Raw genomic sequence first — 17,751 nt, 5'->3', positions numbered from 1 at the left:
CCTGGACCGTGAGCACAAAGAGACAAAGTTGGGTGTGGCATATTCTCTCCCAGGGCCAAGCACAGAATGGCACACGGTGACATTTTGATAGGAAAGTAGGAGAGAGGAGGAGGGGGAAAGGGAGAGACAGAGATGGAGAGATTGAGCAGGGGGACTCTTCAAGCCCAGCTTCTGAACTTGCTTGTCCCTGTTCCCACGGCAGCCAGGCGCAGACAGGGCTCCGGCAGGGGCAGCACGCGGCAGCCAGAGAGCAGCCAGGGGACCGGAAGCCAGCTGGAGACAAGGACTGAATTCCACCCAAGTGCTCCGGAGTGATCCAGGTCAGCTGCTCCTACGTTCATTCCCAGTGCAACAGGTGAAGAGAGAAAATACACAGAGCTTCGAGATGAGTCAGAAGCAGGGCGGGCGGAGAGACTCTGGGAAGCAGTAGGACCCGTGCCTGGGGCACACACCTGGGACCCAGCAGCCTGGTTTCAGGCTGTGCTCTGCCATGGCCCCCCTGCACGGCTCCGTGCCAATGGCTTACCCTCTCCCAGCCTCTGTTACCGATCTGTAAAGGGGTACGACCTGCAGCCGACTGCAGGGTTATTGGGAAAATCAGGCGTGGTACTAACTGTGAACGGTTCTCCACCGGGCCTGGCATGGGGGAAGGCCTTGAGAAACGCTGGCTCTGCTTGTCTGTTCTCGGCCAAGTTCTTCCTTGTTCCTTCCGAACAGAATGATTCAAGGGCTGGTTGCTGCAAATATTTTCTTCTCTTCAGTGTTTGCTTTTGGCCCACTTCGAGATCTGAATGAGAGCCTCATCACGCAGGGAAGGGAGCATGACAGAGCTTTGGAATTAGTCCCGACGCTTGCGTGGAGCTAGCGTTGTCCTCCGAACTTCGGCTGACTCAGGAGGCCGCAGAGGTGAGGGACCCATCAGTTGCCACACGGTGAGTAAGGACTATCAGGGCTTGAGCCCAAGCGAGCCTGAGATGCCATGGTTCCCCATCCCACGTGCTGCTGCCCATCCGGCCGGGACGTGACCCCAAGCATCGCTGAGCCGGGGGGAGGGGTGAGCTTTACCACAGCTTCTCTAGGACGGTGGGAGAAAGCTGTTCTCGGCCTTGTCCTGCGCATGCGCTTAAAGGACGCCATGGAAGGAAAGGAAAAGCAGATGAGTAAACCACTTGTTCTTGCAGCTCCCGAAAGGCACCAGGGGTGAGGGATGCCACATCCCGATGGCATAAAGCGGGATTATCTGCAGCGTCTCTGCCCTGGCTGTCCTTACTCCTCTTTATGACCAACGATGGCTGAGAGAGGCCCCTACTCCTCTATTTGGGCGCTTGCTGACTCCCAGGAATGAGAGCTGTTGTACCCCATCTCTTAGACCCTTTGTCTATTCCCAGGTTATTACCAAGAGCTTATGGAGGTGGGGGGGGAGGCTGAGCAGGCGGGAAAGAATCAGGAGGCTGGAGGGATACTGGGGGTGGAGTTGGCCTTGGGGAGGAAGAAGCAGCTGCAGCTCCAGGCTCCCAGATTCCCGGGGTGGCAGTGCGCCGACTCCACCCAAGTCCTCTGAGTCCCCTAGCGGGAAGCCAGCCCGACGTGTGGCCAAGCCCTCACTGAGGCTGGACCGTGGCCATCGGACACTGGGGACAGGGGCTTCCACACTGGTATCTGAAGTCCTCGCACCTGCCTCTCAGACCCCACGGGCTGCCCGAGAACACGAACAAGGAGGAGCAGAAAGGCAAATTCGGATCCTGAAGAGTCCTCTCTGAAAGGGAGGAGGTAGACGTCATCTCCAGGCTGGAGGGGAGTGTGCAGGAGCTGAGCTCTGGCGCCCAAGGGACTGGGCTCAACTCCTCCTCCTTCCCTGTGGGCTGGGGCATCCATGCCACACGTCTGCTGGCTGTGACGATAGAGAGCAACATGCGGAAGTGTGTAGAACATAGTAGGTTCCTTCCATCTTCTTCATTGTGATGAATCAGGTGCAGGGAGAGGACAGCACCCGGAGAACGGAGAAGGCTGGTGCGTCAGAGTGGGAACGATGGGATTAATCACAAGGACAGATGGTGATGGAGCACTCATTAAGTGTTGGCTGCGTTAAGCAATGCTGCCCACACCCTCTGTTTCACCCCCTACAAGAGCCCGATGAGCTGGAGACTGTTATCCCCATTTTATAGATGAGCAAACTAAAGCTGAAGTTGGAAACTTGTCTAAGGTCTCTCCACTGGTGAGCTGGCAGAGCTGGGAAGCTAACCCACATCTCCAATATTCTGAGCTGCAGCCCTGTCCTACCTTGGACCGTGGGGGCGGGGGGGCGGGAGACAGTCCCAGAGAGGGCAGCCCTGAGCCCCCACCCCTCAGCGCTGGCAGACTGGGGGCTTTGCACCCAAGAGGGCTGAGGGAGTGAGTGGGGGACTCTGGGGTCAGACAAGCCTGCGTCTGTTCCTAGCTAGCTTGACGACTTAACTTGCTGTTTGTCTTTGGGGATGTTTCTCAGCTCTGAAACCTCTTTTCCCTCACCTGCAAGATGGGGATAATAGTCACTACCTGGCCAGGTGGTGAGGATTCAACCCGACAGCTTTGGCTGAGCGCCTGGCACAGCATGGTGCCCAGGGAAAGGGCAGCCCCTGCCAGCCTATGAAACAGTCGTGCCTCCCCCCGCAAACTGCGTGTCTGCTGTTGACTGAGGGGAGAAGCATGTTCTCTTCCAAACTCAGAGACCACCCCCCCACCCATGTTCTGGAAGGTATTCGTAGCCATGAGAGTGCAGCCTTCAAGCTGCTGCTGGCACGGGCCGAGGGCTCGCAGGAGGGAGGGATGCCCCCACCCGGAGTGCAGGCAAAGGCACATCGGAGCCTGTATTTTGAGGGGGATTTCATGATATTCATTTTGTGTTGCCACCAGAGAAAAGTAAACTCAGCTCCTGGCTGCCGGGGAAGGGCTGAGCTCCTGCCAGGGCTGGTTGAGCCTGGCACCAGCCCAGGCATGTACCAGAGTCGACAGTGGGTGCAGGCAAGTGTGCACACAGAAACATTCCAGCACACGCATGAGCAGCCGCACACGGAGCCCCCACGGCACACGGCACCCGGCGAGGCGAAGGCTCTGGCTCCGGCTGCCCTCCCCTTCTTGTCGCTTCCCTCTGCCTCTTCTGCTGTCTCTAGATCCCTGTAGGTTCAGAGCCTGTCCTCTTTCCTGGTTTCCTTCTCTCTGTCCCTCTGACTCTCCCTCCATCCCCCCCAGTCTTTCTGGGTGGCCCCATCTCTGGCACTCTGCGTCTCTCCGTTTTTCCAACACTTTCTCGTCTGAATCACGCCCTGTCTCTCTGACAGGGTCTCTTTCTCTTTCCGATTCTCTGTATCTCCTGCTTTGCTGCTTCTCTCTCTGTGCCCCCATCTGTCTCCATATCTGTCTGATCCCCTGTCTCTCTCCAGATCTGTCTGACTCTATCTCTCTCTGTGTCTCCATCTGTCTCAGTATCTCTCTGTCTGCCTGTCTCTTTCTGGGTCTCTCTTTCTCCAACTCTTTCTGTCTCTGTCCTTCCCTACCTCTCTCTCTCTCTCTCTCTTTTTTTCCTGTGACACTCTCCTGGAAACGCATCAAAGACTGAAGTGGCCGGATTTCAAGTGACAAACGGCACTACACCCAGGATCCAGCCCCCTCCCTGCACGGCTGCCTTCCTCCTCCACATCCCCCGTCACGAAGAGAAGCCTATTGTGTGGGGCCCAGGGAGTTGGGGTTGAAGGGCCCGGGGGTCTGCTCCTCTGACTGCTCTGAGCTACTTCCCCATTGGCTCCCAGCAGCCTGTGCTCAGCAAGGGCTGAGCGACAGGGGGAGGCTCTAGTCCATAAAAGGGGGGGCGAGGCACCAGAACTGCCATTCTAAGGGGCTTTGGTGGTGCTCACAGCTGCCTCTTTGGCACCTCCTTCCGAGCCAGAGTCAGGGAGACCCCTGAGTCCTGACCCAGCCACCTGCCACCACCCTCCGACCTGCTCGGCCAGAAGCTGCCCAGGGACAAAGAAGAACACAGGTAATATCCGGAGGGGCACGGGAATCTCTCTTTTGATTATATTTGGTTTTTTTCTGGTCCTCTGGACCTGGGGGTGGTAGGAGCTCGGGCTGGGGGATTTCAGGTCTGGGTGTGATAATCTGACAGATATAGTTACAGTTATGAGGCTAGTTTACGAACGCCAGATCCGTCTGTGTGAGACGGACGGTTCTTCGGAACCCCCCTCCGCACAGCCCCGGCTTAAACAGGTGGGTTCTTCTCCCCCAAGAGGACCACCCCTTGGTTTTATCTTCTCCCCCAGCCATCAGCACACATGTTTCCCACGTGAGGACGGGATGCGCTGGGTGGAAGAGGTGAGTTGAGCCACTCAGGGTGGTTTTAAAGGTCAGTGATTCTCACCGGACTTAGAGAACAAGGTCTGGGGGACGTTAATGAGATTCGGGGCTCTGGCATTTACCGGGTATCATGTACATCAATGTACAACCAAGTTCACCCTTTTCATTCTTTTTTGAATCGTGTTTAATTGCTGACAGGGTGCTGGCTTGAGTGGTTTCCTTTGACATAATTTACACAGAAATGAAGTTTGGGGCTATTTTGTTGGGAGGGAATAGGGAAAGAGAGTGACAGCATGCCAGGAGACTCAGGCTTAGCAGGCTTTTTCTTGTCAATTTTACTTTGAAAGGACTTGTTGCTTTCATGTAAATTATAGCCAAGTTGGGCAGGGAAGAAGCAGCTCAGATGGGAAAGCCATTTGCTCACTGGTAAAGATATCCTCATTCAAAGAAAGTATTATAGAATCCCAAAGTTTGACTCTAGCAAAAAAGCTGATGAGCCTCAGAGAAAAGAAAAGAAAAGAAGGGGAAAAAGAAAAAAGCCTGGTGATGACACGAAGGTTGAATATGTGACCTCGTACTTTTTCCGGGTATCTTTTCTCGAGAATCTCTTCAAGCTTTACAAACATTCCTTAATTAAGCCTCCAACCTTCCCAGGGGGAACAAGCACTTCAGGTTATTGGATCTGATCTCAATTCCCTTCCCACAGACTGAAAGTCTTCATTACCATCTTTCTTCCAAGGGTTGGTAAAATATACAAGTCTTTCTAATTTGACAGGCGTTCCAGTCAAGATCCATGGCAAATGTTTCAGAATGTCAACCCCCGGCCTCCCCCTCCCACCGCCACATCTCCCTCTCTTTTCCCCTTTCTTCCTCCCCTCAATCCCACTCTACCTTGCCTTTTGTTCTATTTTTGCAGGTCATTTATCTCCAGGCTTTGAGATCTGCGTGGGGGAGCTGTTGCAGCAGCCCAAGGGTGAGCTGCGCTGCCTGGGGGAGGTTTGCGTTTGCTGACGGGATCTCAAGCCCACTGCTTTGCCCCAGAAGAGGTAGACGTGTGATGGGTGGCAGGCGAGTCTTGCGTCTCTGCTGGCAGCTGGGAGTGGGATGTCGCCTTGCTTCCTGAGGAACCCAGGTTGTTTTAGCAGAGCAGGCAAAGGGACTGGCTTGGGGGCTCTTTGAGAAATTTGCGATCACCATCAAGCAAATGGAAAGGGGTTAGGGTCTTGAGATAACTCCTGGGAGCCAGGAATGGTCCACATATTGTCTCAATGCGTGTCTCACAATACCCAGATCCGGGTTCAAATCCCGGGTCTCACCACTCGTTTGCTGTGTGATTTGGGGACAGTAGGCGAGTGTTCGTTTCCTTACCCACACAGTACGGATAATAGTATCCACCTCCGAAGGATATGGTGAGACTCCCATGGGATACTGTAATATGCCTGGCATTCAGTAGGTACTCAATACATGCTCGAGTGACTGCTCAAGTTCTCACTGTCCAAGGTGGCAGAGTTGGACCTCTTCCCCCTCAGTCTGGTGTAAGACCTTTCATCACCCCGCACCATTGAACCGCGCCCTGTGTCCGGGAAATACGTCTAGTATTTCAGTTTGCGGGGCTGGCCCTCCTTTCCCCTCCCCATCCCATCCTCTCCCCACCAACAGAAGACCATTTCTTCATCTGTTGCCTCGGGATCATGAAGTCTCTTCCAGATCGACCCTCCCTAGCCCCCCTCCCATTGCCTACCTCGCGGGCCATTCTTGCGCAGTTGTTGTATTTATTAGATGTCTCCCATCTCTAAGCGGGATCAATAGTTGGTGGCTTGATTTCAACACGTGTCTGAGAAAGCGCAGTCAGCTAGCTGATTTCTCTCACCGTTTTCGCTCCTTTCAGCCCATAAATGTTGGTTAATCTCACTGCGTCTGACAAAGGGCTAAACCGATTTCGCTGAGACAGGGCTGGCCATTGTGGCGGGCAGTAAATATTTCTGGAGACACTCAGCCCAGGATCAGGCCCTGGAGATGGAGAGGGGTCCTGGGTCCTTTGATGTGGGGCCTCATTAATCCCTGCCACCCAGATCCAGATTGATGCTCCTGGCAGGAAAGTAAATGGCCCAGATCCATGAGGCAAGCCATGGGCTTCGGAGGCTTCTCTCTGAGGCCATCGAGCTGTCCCCCTGGCTGAAGTGGGAGGCTCCAGGCTCGTTCACCATATTTGTCCACCGTCATTTGGCTCTTTGACCTGTTCCTGGACAGTTCAGTTTAAGCTGAGAAGGGTTTAGTGAGCAGTTATTATGTGGTCGGCTCGCTGGTCCACTGGCAGGTGGAGGAATTGGTGTTTGTGATGACACAGTAGGTCCACTTCCTGCCCTGCTTTCCTGGTCTGGTTCTGTTCCCTCCCCTCCTCCTTCCCACCCCCCCCACCCCTGCTCTGCTCCTCCTGTACCTTCCCCCTCTGGTCCCGTCATCTCTCCTGCTCTGTTCTCGGTCATCTCTCTGCTTCTCTGGTGTCTTTATCTCTTTGTGCACAAGAGTCTCTGCCACTCTTTTTTGTGCGTGCGCCTCTCTCTGTCTCTGCCTCTCTTGCTGCATCTCTATCCCGTCTCTCCCTGCCCATCCTCCTTTGCCTTTCTCCCCATCCTTTAATTGTATCAAGTAACAAAGGACGGGGGTTTCATGTGACTCCTGCTTTTAAAAATCATTCTTTCAAAAACAAAATTAATAACCCCCCATCCCATGACCACAGAGTACCGGGCCCTGTTTCACTCTGGTCCTCGAACAGTAAATGGCCCAGGAGCGAGGGTTGGCCCTGGCCGTGGGCCCCCATCCCACGTTCTGTGCTTTGATTCTTGCCAGACTACACAGTGGGTTCACTTTTCATCTGAGATCCGAGACCCGGGCCCCCCTTTCCCCCCAGGGGATAATTATTCTTTGTTAACGACCCTAAAGGCCTCACAGGAACACTGCCCTCCACTTTTCCGGGTCGCCCTTTGCCGGCCCCTGGAGACCCGCAAGGGTGAACTTCACATGTTCTCGGGTGGGGTAGAACTCCAGAAACGGTCTCATCTTCAGGAAGGTGAGGGTTTGGTGGGAGGGTCCGCTGGACATTTCACGTGACCCCACACCTCAGGGACGCTTTCTGGCTGGAGCTGCAGACTGACTTTCAAGCTGCTTCTGCTATGTCCTTGCCTCTCGGCCTCGACCTGGTGACCTCGCCTCTCTGGGACTCTCTTTCCCCATCTGGGAAATGGGGCTCATCGTGCCAGCCTCCTGGAGTCTGCTGAGAGCGAACATGCAATAAGGGAGGTGAAAGCGGGTTTGGCCCCGTAGCTGTGCCTTAAGCAGCGATGCTACGGACTCAGAGAACCCCAGCTCGGCTGGGCAAGCCCTGGGGACCCTGGGGCGCTCGGTCACTTGGTCCTCACCCTTCCCACCTGAGCCTGTAACAGTGGCACCTGCCACGGGAGGCCACGGGAGGCCACGGGCCTGGCCCGGAGCAACAGCCTAGTGCCCCTTGGCCGCCCTGAAGTGGGTTGTTGGAGGGTCATTGAAACGCCATCTCCTCAGTGCGAGTCACCGCCTGGGTGTGGGAGGCCCCGGCTGTGTCTCCACTTCCCTCCTGACTCATGATGTGACCTTAAACAAGTGACTTCATTCCTACCTTTTCCCATTTCCTCTTCTATCAAATAGGGATAATCATATGCGATAAAGTGCTGGGAGAGATAATTGCAATGTTAAATCAAGCCATTATTATTCCATGCTGGCTTTTTAATGCTTGCTGCTCCTCTGAGCCCTCTGACTACAATATAGAAATATCACCGAGAGGAGAGGAGAGGGCGAGCAGGCAGTTCCTTCCCTCTCAAGGAACGCTGGGGCCTGGGTAGGAGAGGGGACTGCTGCGTGCCAGCCCTGTCGCTGGGGCAGCCCTGGCACAGGGCAGGGGGTGACGCAGCCCCTTCCAGACGAGAAGTGAGAAGCCGAGGCTTGGGGAGGGGCGCGATTCCCCTCTGTTTTTTCCCAAAGAAGTCAGCTTCAAAACAATGAGAATGATCAGAATTAGAAAAATGGTGATAAGATTAATGAAAGCAGGGGGTCAGCACCCTCAGGCTGTGAAAGACCAGCTAGTCTCTATTTTGGGACATCTGGGCTTCCAGTCCCTGTCTCAACACTCCGAGCAGATGGGCTGGGGGTTGGACACGTTCTTGGGGTTCTCCAGAGAAACGCAAACAATAGGGTGTGTTCATAGAGAGAACGAGATGGAGTCGAAGGAATTGGATCACGCGATCATGGAGGCTGGAGGGTCCAAAATTTCCTTGCCTGGTGGGGGAGAATCACCCCTCCGCCCCACCAGCCCCTGCTTCCCTCCCTGTGCTGTCACAAACCCCACGAGCTAGTGGCCGAGAAATCCTTCAGAGACCTGCGAGTAAAGAGGGATTTTCTTTGGGAGGGCTGTGGGGAGGTCCCCTGGCCCACCCAGTCTGTGAAGGGGGCCCCTCCTTCCCCAGGGGCTGTGCTCACTCTCCACTGGGGTCTGCACACTGACGCTGGCCCTCCACCCCCCATATAGGCTTGTTTCCACCTCTCACCCCGTGAGCATCCAAGTGCCGGTTCTTCTCAGGTCTTTCTGGATCAGAGTTGATAAGCAGGCAGGGCCATCTCTGATGTACGGCTTCAAGCAAATCCCCTGAGCAAAGGTGAAAGGACCCATCTGGCATGGCCCAGTAATTTGTTTATCCTACAATAGGGAGGAAATAGAATTGCTTGGGAAAACTCTCAGGGCTGATGTGTCTTTATTAGAGTCACTTTTAACCCAGGGAGATCTGCTCAGAAGCCCATCTCCCATTTACAAGCCAAGCGAACTTGGGCAAGCTTCTCCTCCCCCAGCCTCAGTCTTCTCTGTACATAGGGTATAGAGACACTCGCCCCAGGTTGTGGTGAGGATTAGAATCGTGTGTGTAAAGTGGGAACGCACTGAGTAGGCTGGCATCTAGTAGGCTCTTGAGCTGTGGTGGCTGTTATTGGACTGATGTGACCAAGCATATGGAGCACGCAGCCCCAGCTGGCACACAGTAGGCCCTCCAAATGTGGCTGTTCATTCATTCAACAACTTGTTCTTTGGAGTTTCAACTGTGTTCCAGGCCTTTGTTATCACTCCTTTTTGCCTTCTTCTTTTCGCGTCTCCTATAGCCTAAGTTGAACGGAGCCTTCATACGCCTCTACTTAGAGCAGCTACTATGTGCCAGGAACTCGGCCAGGTGCTCTGTGCATGATCTCTTACTGAATTCCTACACCCACCCCCTGACGCGAAATTACTAGCCCCACTATGTGGCCAAGGAAACGGAGACTCAGCAAAGTTAAGTCGTTTTCCCAGACTGGGGCTAAGGGGTGGGTCGGGATTTGAATCTGCGTAAGTAACCATTTGGTGATCCTGCTTCTGGGTCAGGAAGGAACTGCAGTTGCCCCTCTCCTTTCTGACCCCATGCTGCTTCTCCAAGCTGTCGGAGGAGGCAATGCAGGGACCACAGAGTCAACTGTCCATCAGATGCTCAGCAGCAGACATGAGGGAAACCACTGGGTGGGGACAGTGCTGACCAGGCTGCGTGTGTCCCTTGGGCGACTGTGGCCACATTGCAAGGCGAGCCCGACATCTCCAGAACTTCTGATTTTTAAAGATAAGTTGGAAATTAAGATTTTGCCATGTAAAAATGTCCCAATTTAAAAAAATGGTGGCAAAAGAATTTTTAAAAAGTCCTTGTGCAAGTCAAAACACCTAGTGCCTGTTTGCTGAGTTTGTCCTGCAGGCGGCCAGCTGGTCTGCAGCCTCTGGATGTTAGTCTTGTGCAGGGAGTGAGCAGCGGGCTGGGGAGGAGGAAGCCAGAGGCCTCAGCCCTGCCTGACCCTTCCTGACCCTCATCACTGCCCTGACCCTCTCTGGGCAGCCCTCTGCTTGCTCCCCATGCCATAAACGTCCCTCCCCAGTTCTTCCTGGGAAACCCACTGAGACCCAGGGAGCCAGGGCTATGACAGTGGGGCGTGGGGGAGTGGGGGGGGGGTGAGAGGGGCTTTGCTGGAAGACAGGGACTTGGCCTTTCCCAGGGTCAAGGAACCACAGCTCTGAGCACACCTTGAGCAAGTCAGGGAAAAAAATCAAATCCTCAGAATAAGCCCCTAATATTCAGCATGTGACCTGGTTCCTTCTTCTGCCTTTCCCCACCCCCCTCATTCCTCTGTCAGCTCCCTTCCCCTTCCTGTCTGCCCTCTTCTTTACTCCCTCTTCCCTCTCCTCCCCTGGCTCCCTGGTTTCCATAACAGTCGCTGAATTTCCTTTAGCAGTGTTGGTTTTAGACAACTGCAGACCCCATGAGGTTTCTCTGGGGGCACGGAGCTGTGATCCAGAAAAATTCAAACTAGGCTTCCCAGATGTCCAGGGGTGGCCTGTGGATTCACTCAACAAACATGGGTGGAGCTCTTGTTTGCACTGGAGCCCTGTGTGCTGCGCTGGGCACACCATTCACTCATCTGTTCATTCATCAGTCCTCAGACGGCCTGTCTTCCCATAGCATTAGAGCGAAATGCAGACTCCTCACCTTGGCCTACAGGGGCCCACACAACCTGTCCACAACTCAGGTCTCTGCTTTTCTACCCCAGTTTCCTGCCTCATGCCCCCTTGTCCACCCTGGCCTCCTTGTCATCCTCACATGCACCACACAGCCTCACCTTAGTGACTTTCACTTGCAGAGATGAAGTCTCCTCCCCACACACCACCCCCCTCCCGCCGCCCCGACAGGGAACTCAGAAAACAAGAGGCAGTTACGTGATAGAGCCAGCATAGGTGACTGTGGGAGCTCAGAGGAGGGGCCTAATTCAGGGAGACTTCCTGGAGGAAGCAACTGAGGCTGAGTTTTGAAGAACAAATCAGAGTTATCCAGGTCAGAGGGAGCTGGGAGTGGATGGGTGGGGTGAGAAAGGTGTAGGCAGAGGGAGCCCCTTGGATGAAGCTTGGAAGACAGGGCCCATGTGACATTCATTTTGGAATTGCAGATGGCGTGGTCAGGCCCACATCAGACAAAGCTCACAGCCAGTCTGGGTGCTGTGCATTTGCTGGGATCCCTTAGACAGCTGACATAGCTCTGTGCTTCCATTTCCCCACCTATAGAATGGAAAGGATATTAGTCCCAGTTTGGCGGGGTTGTTAGGAGGCAGCTGGGTTAAGACGCAGGTGGGTCTCAGCACAGCCCGGCACGCAGTGGGCACTAGTCAGCGTCAGCTCCGCTTGGTGGGAAAGCCCATGAGCAACTGGCTAAGGGGCAGGGTTCCCCTCAAGGGCAGTGGTGAGCCAGTGGGCAAGGCAGGGGTGCAGGCAGACTGGCAAGACTGGAGGCTGCGTGGGGCCCTGGAGGGAGAAGTTGGAGGCTGGCGGTGGGGGTAGGGGGTGGACTGGGGGAGCCTGGCCAGTACCCTGTGGTTAAGAAGGTGAGCTCGAGCCACATCCCCGGAATGCAAATCCCAGCTTTGCCGCTTTCTCTAGAATCTTGGCAGGTGTCTTAACTCAGTTTCCCCATCTGTAAAGTGGGCATGAAAATAGTACCCACCCCAGAGAGTCACGATGAGTGGAAAGGAGTTCATTCATGAGAATCGCTCAGAATGTCACGAGTACTTAACAACAATCTGATCAGCTAGGATTATTATTAAATATAAAGATAGTGATGAAAGGAAAGGCTGCTGACTCTATTTTTGCCTGGGACAAAAAGGATCTCAAATCAGGCCTCCTACCTTGGCAGCCGGGCTGCGTGGGAAGCCTCCGGCCGGGAGCTGTGTGGCGTGGGCTCGCCTTCCCCCGCAGGTAAATCGCTGCTCATTTCCTAAGGGGCCAGCCCCGCCATCGCCATCCCTGATAAAGGAGAAAACACGAGCTGCCTGCTTTGTATCTGCACGTAAGAGGCACAGCTCACTCTCCTGGACCCCAAAGCCCCGCTCAGCGGCTGGTAGAGCATGAGAGAATGTCCAGGGCGGGCAAGAGTGGGGGGATGCACCCACGTCCACTTTCCTGGGTGTTCTTCTCTGAGCCTCCCTGCTTCGGGGAGCAGAGCTTGCCCCACCTCAAGAGAGGCCCAGGTTCCCTGCTTCAATCGCTGTGTGACCTCAGGAGATCTGCCAAGCCTCTCTGAGCACCGGTTTTCTCATCTATAAAGTGCGGATGATGATAGCCACCCCCCACAGTTGGTGGGCGGATTGAGAGCAACATATGGTGAGCGCCCTAGTACCAACAAAGCAGGGTGACGGGAGAGGCACCAGGAAGTATTGTTAAATACAGGGGGCAGCGGAAGCCTCCCTGGTGATTTGACATTGACTTGATCTAATTATAAGAAGGAGCAAGCCATGTGAAGCTCTGGGTTGAGAGTCCTGCGGGGGGAGGGGGAGGGTGGAAAGTGCAAAGATCCTGGGGTAGGAGCAAGCTTGGCAGCTTTGAGGAGCACAGAGAGAGACGAAACAAGACAGAGCTCCTGCCTTCATGGAGCTAAAGCCTGAAGACTCAGCTCTTTACCAAAGAGTGAATATTTTCTTGGAGGAGGCACAAGTTTCAGGGTGAAAACAAAGGAGGAGCGTCCTATCCAGCCTCGGAGATCAGGGAAAGCCGCCTGGAGGAAGTGGTATCTAAGGTGGGGCCTAAATTAGCAGGTAACAGAAGAGGAGAGGAAGGGTTTTCCAGCAGAGGGTACAGCATATGCAAAGGCCCAGAGATGGGACAGGGCCTGTTACTTTTATTAGGGGAATTGCAAGTAGCTGGATATGGTTGGGACCAAGTGTTAGGGTGTACAGATGAGATAGAGGGTGTTGCTGTCATTTAGTAAAAGGGCCAGGCCTGACCCAGCCTAACAGATCCGACCGCAGAATTGTCATGCTGAGCAGGGTATTTTAGGGGGGGTGGGACGGATCCGAGAAGGAACTGGAGGCAGGGAGGCCAGCCGGGAGAAGGTGGAATGATGGCCATGGAAAGTAGAATGCTGGGGTGAGAAAGACAAATTCCAGAGAACTTACAAGGCAGGAAGGACTGGCCTGCAGACAAGCCGAGAAGTGAGAGCCAAAGGCAGGTGATGGGGTCTCAGAGAATCCAAGAGAGCAGATGCCGAGTGTCTTCAGCCTTGGGGAGATGGGCAAAGTGGGTTTTGACAGCTGACAGACCCAGTCCTGGCTTGTCCACTGCCTAGCTGTGCTGGCAATCACTCCCTCTCTCTGAGCCTCGACTTCCCCATCTGTCTGATGAAAATGGCACAGCCTGCCTCCGGGGCTGTTGTGCAGATGACTGTGAACACGGGGGAAAGCTGCTGGCATGTCACAGGTGCTCAGCACATTAATTCCCTTCCTTGACCACTGGCTTTGGGCACCCACTGCGTCTCCTGGGGCCTCTATTTTCCTGACTGTGAGATGGGAATGAGAATATCGGCCTGGCAGTGTCGTCTGCAGGGCTTGGTGAGATGGCTCAGGACACTGACACAGATTCATTCTCTTCTCTTTCTCCCTCCCCAGCAGGAAGAGCGGAGACGGCATGGCGTGGCGGGGTCTCGTGCTGGCCGCCTGCCTCCTTGTGCTCCCCGCGGCCACAGCGGACTGCCTATCCCAGTGCTCCTTGTGTGCTGTGAAGAGCCAGGATGGGCCCAAGCCCGTCAACCCTCTGGTAGGCTTCAGGAGGCCCAGGCCCTGGGCTTCTATGCAGAAAGGGCCATCTGTGCATGGAGTTTGGGCAGCTGGGTGTCTGTCTGGTAGACTCGTCCTCCCTGTGCCAGGGACATCCTGCCCTGGGCTCAGCCTGGGCAGCCAGGGCTGCAGTTTCCCACCTCCCTCCCCACCTCAGACCTCACCACCGCTGGCTCGCTCCTGTCTGGGATGGACACTCAGGTTTCCAGGGAGCCTGACGCCTGGCAGCAAGGAGGGTCATTAAGGAGGCCCCGCTGGCTTTGGGGGTGGGCAGCCTTATGGTGACTTTCCAGCGCCTCTTCCCACCAGGCTGCTGGGCGCCTCCCAGTCTAGCCATTCCCATGGAAGGAAATCTTTCTACCACTACTAAATGCCAGGGTCTGGTTGACAGGATCCGAGGGTTGACCCTTCTCCTGGGTCTTAGCGTTTCTTGGCCTGGCCTTGTTGGCTTTGCTTCGAATCAAACTCCCCCACGTGTCTCTCCCTTGACAGCAGACAGGTGAGAGTGAAGGTTCCAAGAGTGTGGCAGACAGAGTGCAGGCTTTGGTTCTGCCACTTTCTCCCTCCGAGACCCTGGAACCTCTCCCTCTTCAGTTTCCACATCTGCAAAATGGGCGTGAGTGTATGAGATAACAACGCGAAGTACTGAACACGCGGTTCTAGGGGCTTTTCATCGAGAGGCACGCAGCGTGGGGGCTGCTCCCCGCACACAATCGCAGGGCGCACAGTGATTAGGCACGAGGGCTGTGGCATGAGCCTGCCCGGGTCCAAGTTCCAGAGCTGTCCAGTGTTGTCACTGTCCTCCTCATGACCGCCGTCTTGATCACGTTATAGTTCCCCCAGCACTCCTGTGAAGGAGATACTTTTGTCCCCCGGGTTTGATGAGCCCTCAGACCCTTCACATGTGTTCTCTCCACCATCCTGCATGGCTTCCGTGTCTCTCTATAATGTGGCACGAACATCCTTCACACCCGGAAGGGGAGAACCAAGTACTCCGTCTGGAGTCAGGAGCTGCGGAGGACAAGTGAGCGCACAGAGCGCTCTGGGAAGATCTTACCTGGGAGGCTGCCATTGCCTTCCATGGCCACGTTTCCCCGGGAAAGCCGTTCCACCTCTCCACGTCATTTTCCGCGTCTTGCACGCAGGCGCCCAGTCCCCTACCTTCATGCACCCCTGGGAGCATCAAAGTGGGAAGCCTGGGGTTTAGTCACAGCAGCGACTTTTGATTTTCTGCCATTGGACAAGGGACTCTCTGGGGCCTGAGAGTGCATGGGGCTTGGCAGTTCGACGGGGGTGATGTTACCACTCTGGTCTCTTTTGGGGTTTTGCAGATTTGTTCCCTGGAATGCCAGTCCGCTCTGCTGCCGGCTGAGGAGTGGGAGAGATGCCAAGGCCTTCTGTCTTTTTTCACCCCCTTCACCTTCGGGCTCAATGGCAAAGAAGACTTGGAGACCAAGGCCGCTTTGGAGGGGCCCTATAGGGAGCTGGCCAAGCGCTCTGGGCCCTTCCTGAAGGAGCTCGAGAAAAACAGATTTCTCCTCAGCACCCCAGCAGAGGAGAATGCCCTGAGCAGGAGCCTGGTGGAGAAGCTCAGGGGTCTCTCTGGCAGGTTGGGGGAGGGAGAGGAGTCTGAGCTGATGGGGGACACACAGCTGAACGATGATGCCATGGAGGCCGGGGCATTGGATTCCAATGAGGAGGACGGCAAAGAGCAGGTCAAACGCTATGGGGGCTTCTTGGGGGGAGGGGGTGGGCCACGAGGACCTGTACAAACGCTATGGGGGCTTCCTGAGGCGCATCCGTCCCAAGCTCAAATGGGACAACCAGAAACGCTATGGAGGTTTTCTCCGACGCCAGTTCAAGGTGGTAACTCGGTCTCAGGAAGACCCCAATGCCTACTCCGGAGAGCTTCTTGATGGGTAAACCCCTCCCCATTGTGGAGTTGAGTCAGGAGCTCCCCCTGACACCCTTCCAGATTGGAGTGCCCTCGTTCATCCTACCTTATATCCCCTGTCCCCATGCTCAGTTCAGCCTTGTCTGCAAAACATCCAAACCCGGCCTGCCCCTTTTCTGCCTGGGGTGCAGTGTTTGTCTGGGGTCAGTGAGGAGGAAGGATGGAGACTCCCCTCTTCAGGAGGCTCAGTGCTTGGTTCCAACTCTAGAACATTGAAACTACTGCCAACAGCAGCTTTCGCTATTAACCCCTAATCCCCCCCCCCATTAATGTGATTCTCCAGTTCCAAGAGTCCAGACTGACTTGTTCTTCATCCTTCTAGATAAATAGCAAAACAAGATAAAGAAACCAATAGAAATCTTAACTTTATCCCAAACCTTAAAGGACCTTCTTGTGCTCCCCACTTCGGAGACCATGCTTTAGGTAAAACGCTCAAACAGTAAATTTTATTGGAGCAGAAAGCCCCACACTAGAGAGTTCAGTCCTCCAGTGGGCATGTGTTCAGTTGTGTTCTCTGTTCTCATCATTTAGAAACACACCTCTAGAGGACCCGAGTTCCTGGACTCTAGTTCGTTTTGGTACCTTGGATAGCACCCAACGTGTCAGGAGACAAAGGGCTTGAAAACCCCTTCCAAAATGGTGATGAGAGCAGTTCTCCCTCTGAATACTGAAATGATGAAGAAGGGAGCAAGACAAACCAATTTGCTCTGTGCAGCAAACTCAAAATGCGGACCAGTTCCCTCAGCCCTCATTAAACTAATTAAACAGATCGGCATCCCACTCCTACCCCAGGATGAACTGAAGATGAGTCAAGTCGATGAGGTTAAGCACAACCATGTTCTTGAGCAGCTGAATTGGCCGCCAAGAGTCTTAGCCATCTGGCCAAACATATGCATTGGGCATTGGGTAAGGCATTCCAGAAGCAACAGCTAGAAAGACAAACAGTCCTTCTTCAACCCCTGTGATGATTCTTTCCTCTTGATTTCTCAGAATAAAACCAGAAAGAGGCATGAAGTGATTAAGTGCTTGAGGCCAAATGAATTCCCTTGATTCAAATAACCCAGAATCAGAGGCAGAGACCTCCCAATGCCTTGGATTCAATCAAAGTCTTCTCTCTCTCTGTTGCTCTCGCTCGCGCACCCCTAGGCACTATGGTTTGGTTTGTGGGTCCAGGAGGGTGGGCTGGATAAGAGAGAAAAGGGTCTTGAGCTCAGTTAATTTGTATACAATGCTGCTGAGCTTACCTCTTCCTGCACGTCTCCCAGGTCCCTCATGATGTTCTGAAATGTATGGATTGTTGTCGGGTTACGTCATGTGCTTTTTAAAAAATCCCACTTATGCAATTAACCCAGAATTTGCTTATTCCTTAACAGGCCTGTGTTATTTCCTACTCCAGTGCAATAAATAAAAGAAAGATGGTGATGACTCGGGGTGTGTATATGTGCGCCTCAGTCCCCAGAGCGTGGAAAGACCGTTTGCCGAAAAGAGTGCTAGGGAATGAAAAATACACACACACACACACACACACACACACACACACACATTCATGCCAGAACACTAAGTGTAGGGTAACAGAAAGGGCACAAACTTGAGAAAACCATCACCCTAAATTTGAGATCTGTGTGATGTTGGGTGAGTTATTTGACCTCTCTGACCCTTAGTTTCCTCTTCTGTAAAAGAAAGACCCTCCCCCCGACTCCCAGGGACTGTCTCCCATGGTGGATTACTAAGGCAAGAGGGACAAACGTTCCTAGACAAAGGTGAAGAACTCTCTAGAA

The 17,751-nt window shown here is 54.2% G+C and overlaps 1 protein-coding gene across 1 annotated transcript; it reads left to right on the top strand.

Moving 5' to 3' along the window:
• The first annotated feature begins 4,324 nt into the window (after positions 1-4,324).
• On the top strand, positions 4,325-17,366 carry PDYN (prodynorphin). The gene is given in 6 exon segments (XM_002918806.4): positions 4,325-4,347; positions 5,246-5,302; positions 12,105-12,166; positions 13,852-13,999; positions 15,351-15,757; positions 15,759-17,366. Coding segments are annotated over 6 exon segments (876 nt in total). The 5' UTR covers positions 4,325-4,329; the 3' UTR covers positions 15,943-17,366.
• The last annotated feature ends 385 nt before the right edge of the window (positions 17,367-17,751 follow it).

The sequence above is a fragment of the Ailuropoda melanoleuca genome, chromosome 13 (assembly GCF_002007445.2).
Source record: "Ailuropoda melanoleuca isolate Jingjing chromosome 13, ASM200744v2, whole genome shotgun sequence".
Classification (NCBI taxonomy): domain Eukaryota; kingdom Metazoa; phylum Chordata; class Mammalia; order Carnivora; family Ursidae; genus Ailuropoda; species Ailuropoda melanoleuca.
This window is presented reverse-complemented; position numbering and strand designations above follow the sequence as displayed.